The sequence below is a fragment of the Petromyzon marinus genome, chromosome 27 (assembly GCF_048934315.1).
Source record: "Petromyzon marinus isolate PM22_M1 ecotype Great Lakes invasive population chromosome 27, UKy_Petmar_22M1.pri1.0, whole genome shotgun sequence".
Lineage (NCBI taxonomy): Eukaryota > Metazoa > Chordata > Hyperoartia > Petromyzontiformes > Petromyzontidae > Petromyzon > Petromyzon marinus.
The window spans coordinates 9925808-9929244 of NC_133693.1; the positions used below are offsets into that span (position 1 = coordinate 9925808).

At 50.0% G+C, this 3437-nt stretch overlaps 1 protein-coding gene across 1 annotated transcript in view; it reads left to right on the top strand.

Annotated features, from left to right (window-relative positions):
• KIDINS220 (kinase D interacting substrate 220) overlaps positions 1-2122 on the top strand; it is a 50737-nt gene extending 48615 nt beyond the window's left edge. Inside the window, exons 20-22 of the mRNA XM_076070111.1 lie at positions 1-17; positions 848-992; positions 1956-2122. The exon at positions 1-17 is cut by the window's left edge and continues 72 nt beyond it. Coding sequence (XP_075926226.1) covers positions 1-17; positions 848-992; positions 1956-2122 — 329 coding nt within the window. The remainder of the gene's footprint in view (positions 18-847; positions 993-1955) is intronic.
• Positions 2123-3437: the final 1315 nt, after the last annotated feature.

Genomic DNA, 3437 nt, shown 5'->3' on the forward strand with positions numbered 1-3437 from the left:
TCTCCCTCACCCGCCGGGTATGACCTCACTGACTCAAATACCATAAACAAAGACAAAGATTCCCCGTATAGCCTCAACAGACTGTTGGGGAAGGTGCTGTTAGCGAGCACCGATGAGGGCCTTAATGGCACACGAAGGGGGTGGGTGGCCAGCACCACGCCCGGCCGCTTTTGTCCCCCTCGTGGCGATGTTTTTAGAGAGACACGCAAACACATAAACATACTTGTGCGCACATTTCCCCACGTACACACACGTACACACTTACGTGTGCGCACACATAGACACGCAACAAGGACGGCCGCTACGCTACCGAGAGGTGATGTCGCCTCCGTGCCGGGCGAGGTGCGATTTGAGGCCAGGTGCGGAACTCGTTTTAGCGGTTATCCTTTGGTGCCGCGTGTATTTTTATCCGGTACTCTCATTTCCTCCAGCACGCGCAAAAGCCCTTCCTAAAAAAATAATTGACCACCCCCACTCCAGTCATTCACCTCGAGGGTTATCCGCATTAATGAAGTAGACACCGAGAGATGTCGAGTTTATTGAAACACACGGCATAGAGACGTTCAGAATTTAAAACGCTGGTTATAATCGTTGTACTTCGCATTGTGTAGTACATGGATTATTATTACGCACACATGCCCTCTGTGTGCACCTGCATCAGTTTGTTCGATAACGTACTTTTGGGACGGGAATTTTTTTTTGTTTTACCAGTGCATGACCCTCGCTATGACACTCCTTTGAGACTCGCAGGATAAATTTGTGACGGTTGTTCGCATGCTACCATTGCGTCAGTCGCCACCTCAACACCTTTTTTTTCCCCCCCCCCTCGCCTGACGCGCGGCAGCAGGAGACCTTGAAACGGCGGCAGATGGCACACCAGTTGACGCGTCAGATGTCGTTTGACCTCTCCAAGCTGCTGGTCACGGAGGACTGGTTCAGCGATATCAACCCTCAGACGATGAGGAGGCTTCTCAATGTCGTGTCCCTCACAGGTGAGCCTGCACACACACACACGCGCGCACACACACGCGCACACACGCACATGCACACACACGCACGCGCGCGCACAAGGGACAAAAGACCGCCGCTCGTTAAAAGCGCGCTGCAACCAAGCGGAATCGCCAACTGTGACCCCGTTCCCAACCGCAGTGCGATTGTTTGACTCGTCACCTCGCATCCGTTGCCAGGCCATGGCCGCATCCCGCGAGCCCCAAGTTCAGAACTTAGATACTTTGTTCTTAACCCTTTCCCATTCCGATGACGTACGTGTACGTCATCAAAACGGAATCGGAAGGAAAACCAAAATAAAATAACTTTACCGGTTCCGAGGGTCCCGCAATTCCACGCGGGAGGGCGCGTGTGTCCAACTGTAGTGCTAACAGATGAGTCTTTCGTGACAATGGGCATGATTCGTGTTAAATAGCCTTGCAGGTGCGGTGGTTGGAATTTTGCGGAGGATGGAACACCGTGGCGGCGTGGCGTAAACGCTTTCTAAGTTTTTTTGCGTAGGAGCTTTGTGATGAATGGGACACGTGTGCAGGAAGTGAGTGGTCAGGTTACCAGGGCATTATTGGAAGGGCACCCGGAGATTGGAGGCCAAGAAATGAAACGTCTGCAAAAAAACACCCTGGGAAATTGTAAGGAAACGATGGCAAGGTGTGGTGCCGTCCAAAGCATTGCCCGTAGTGACCCCTTGACCTTAGCCTGCCTTGCACGGTTGTCTGGGTACGGTGCGAAAGAAGTTCACACACATGCATACATACACAAGTCCACTCACTTTTTTTGTTGAATACAATAATGAATATAAAACTCAAGAGAAAGAAGACATCACCGCTTTCATTATTATTCACACTGCCTCAACTTGGCCAGAGCAATTGCGCGACGCGTATAGGCCTGCTGCGGAGATAACGAGCCACGCCGGCGCTGCTGCCCCCTCTCCCGCCCCGCCAACCAAGGGCGCCTGCTGCGAGCCAACCAGGTGCAGTTTAACTGGGACCGCCTGGCCACGTGGATCAACATGACGGAGCAGTGGCCCTACCGCACCTCCTGGGTGGTGCTCTACCTCGAGGAGGTGGAAGGCGTTGGTGACCACCTCACCCTCAAGATGGTCTACGACAGGTGAACTCAAAATTATTTTCATTTAGCAGGTGAGGCCCCACTGAGCTATGAAGTTATTTTCAGGAGCGACCTGGCCAACAAATGATAGCTCAACGAGAAGTGGCTTATCATGGGGAAATGTATAGCAGCCAAATTGCTTAAAACGCATGTTTCTAAATGTGGAGGGGAAAACCGGAAGATCCGGAGAAAAATCCACGTGACAACGGGTAGAGAGCCATGCAAACTCCAAATATACGGGCGGCAGGGTCAGGATCGAACCCGGGACCTCCTGTATACAAGGCAAGGTAGCTAACATCTTCCCACCGTGGCGCTCCCACGGTGGGGAGGGGAGCCGGGCATCACCCCCCCCCCCCCCCCCATCGCTTTACCGCCGCCCTCACACTGGTCTTCTTTCAGCCGTTGTTCTGTAAGTTTTGTAAACCCTTTAGGTGGGAGCTGCATGGGTACCGTGCAGGAGAAATTTCGAACATCGGTGCCACGTTGAGGCAACAAAACAATTATACGCAACGTGAAATTAACACCTTACTCACAACCCGCTGACTCGGGGTGTGATCTCGTCAAGGAGCATGAAGCATCGCGCAAACTCCAGTCTTCCTGGCAGCAGCGGCTTTCGGCTAGCCATCGGACAGAGGCGATCACTGCATCGCGTGCGCTTTCAGATGCCCTTCTGCGGCCGTCTGGAACGTTTTTCCTTCCGATTTTAGGAAGCCACTCGGAGCTATGCGCTTCTAAATCGTATAGATTATCAACTCATTTATTTTCTTTGGTTCTTTCGGTAAAGTCACGTAGAATGAGAATAAAACAATAAATTGATCAAATAAAATAACACAATAATATTCTCACGACGTTTGTGTTATTTAATTTGATCAATTTATTATTTTATTCTCATTCTACGTGACTTTACCGAAAGAACCAAAGAAGATGAATCCTTGCAGTCACGAAAGCTTTAAATCGAAATATAACTCAATTTATTTGGAACTGCTTTTTGTGGTTAGGTTGTTGTCCCTTCACCCCCCGCGTCTCCGATTAGCACGGTTGGCTCCGTGCGGTGCGAAATAAGTTCGACAAACATACATCTTCTTTGGTTCTTTCGGTAAAGTCACGTAGAATGAGAATAAAATAATAAAATAACACGATAAAATTCTCACGACGTTTCAGCCACAACGCAAGCGGCCGTACCTTTCACCTGAAGACGGCCGCTTGTGTTGTGGCCGAAACGTCGTGAGAATTTTATTGTGTTATTTTATTATTTTATTCTCATTCTACGTGACTTTACCGAAAGAACCAAAGAAGATGAATCCTTGCAGTCACGAAAGCTT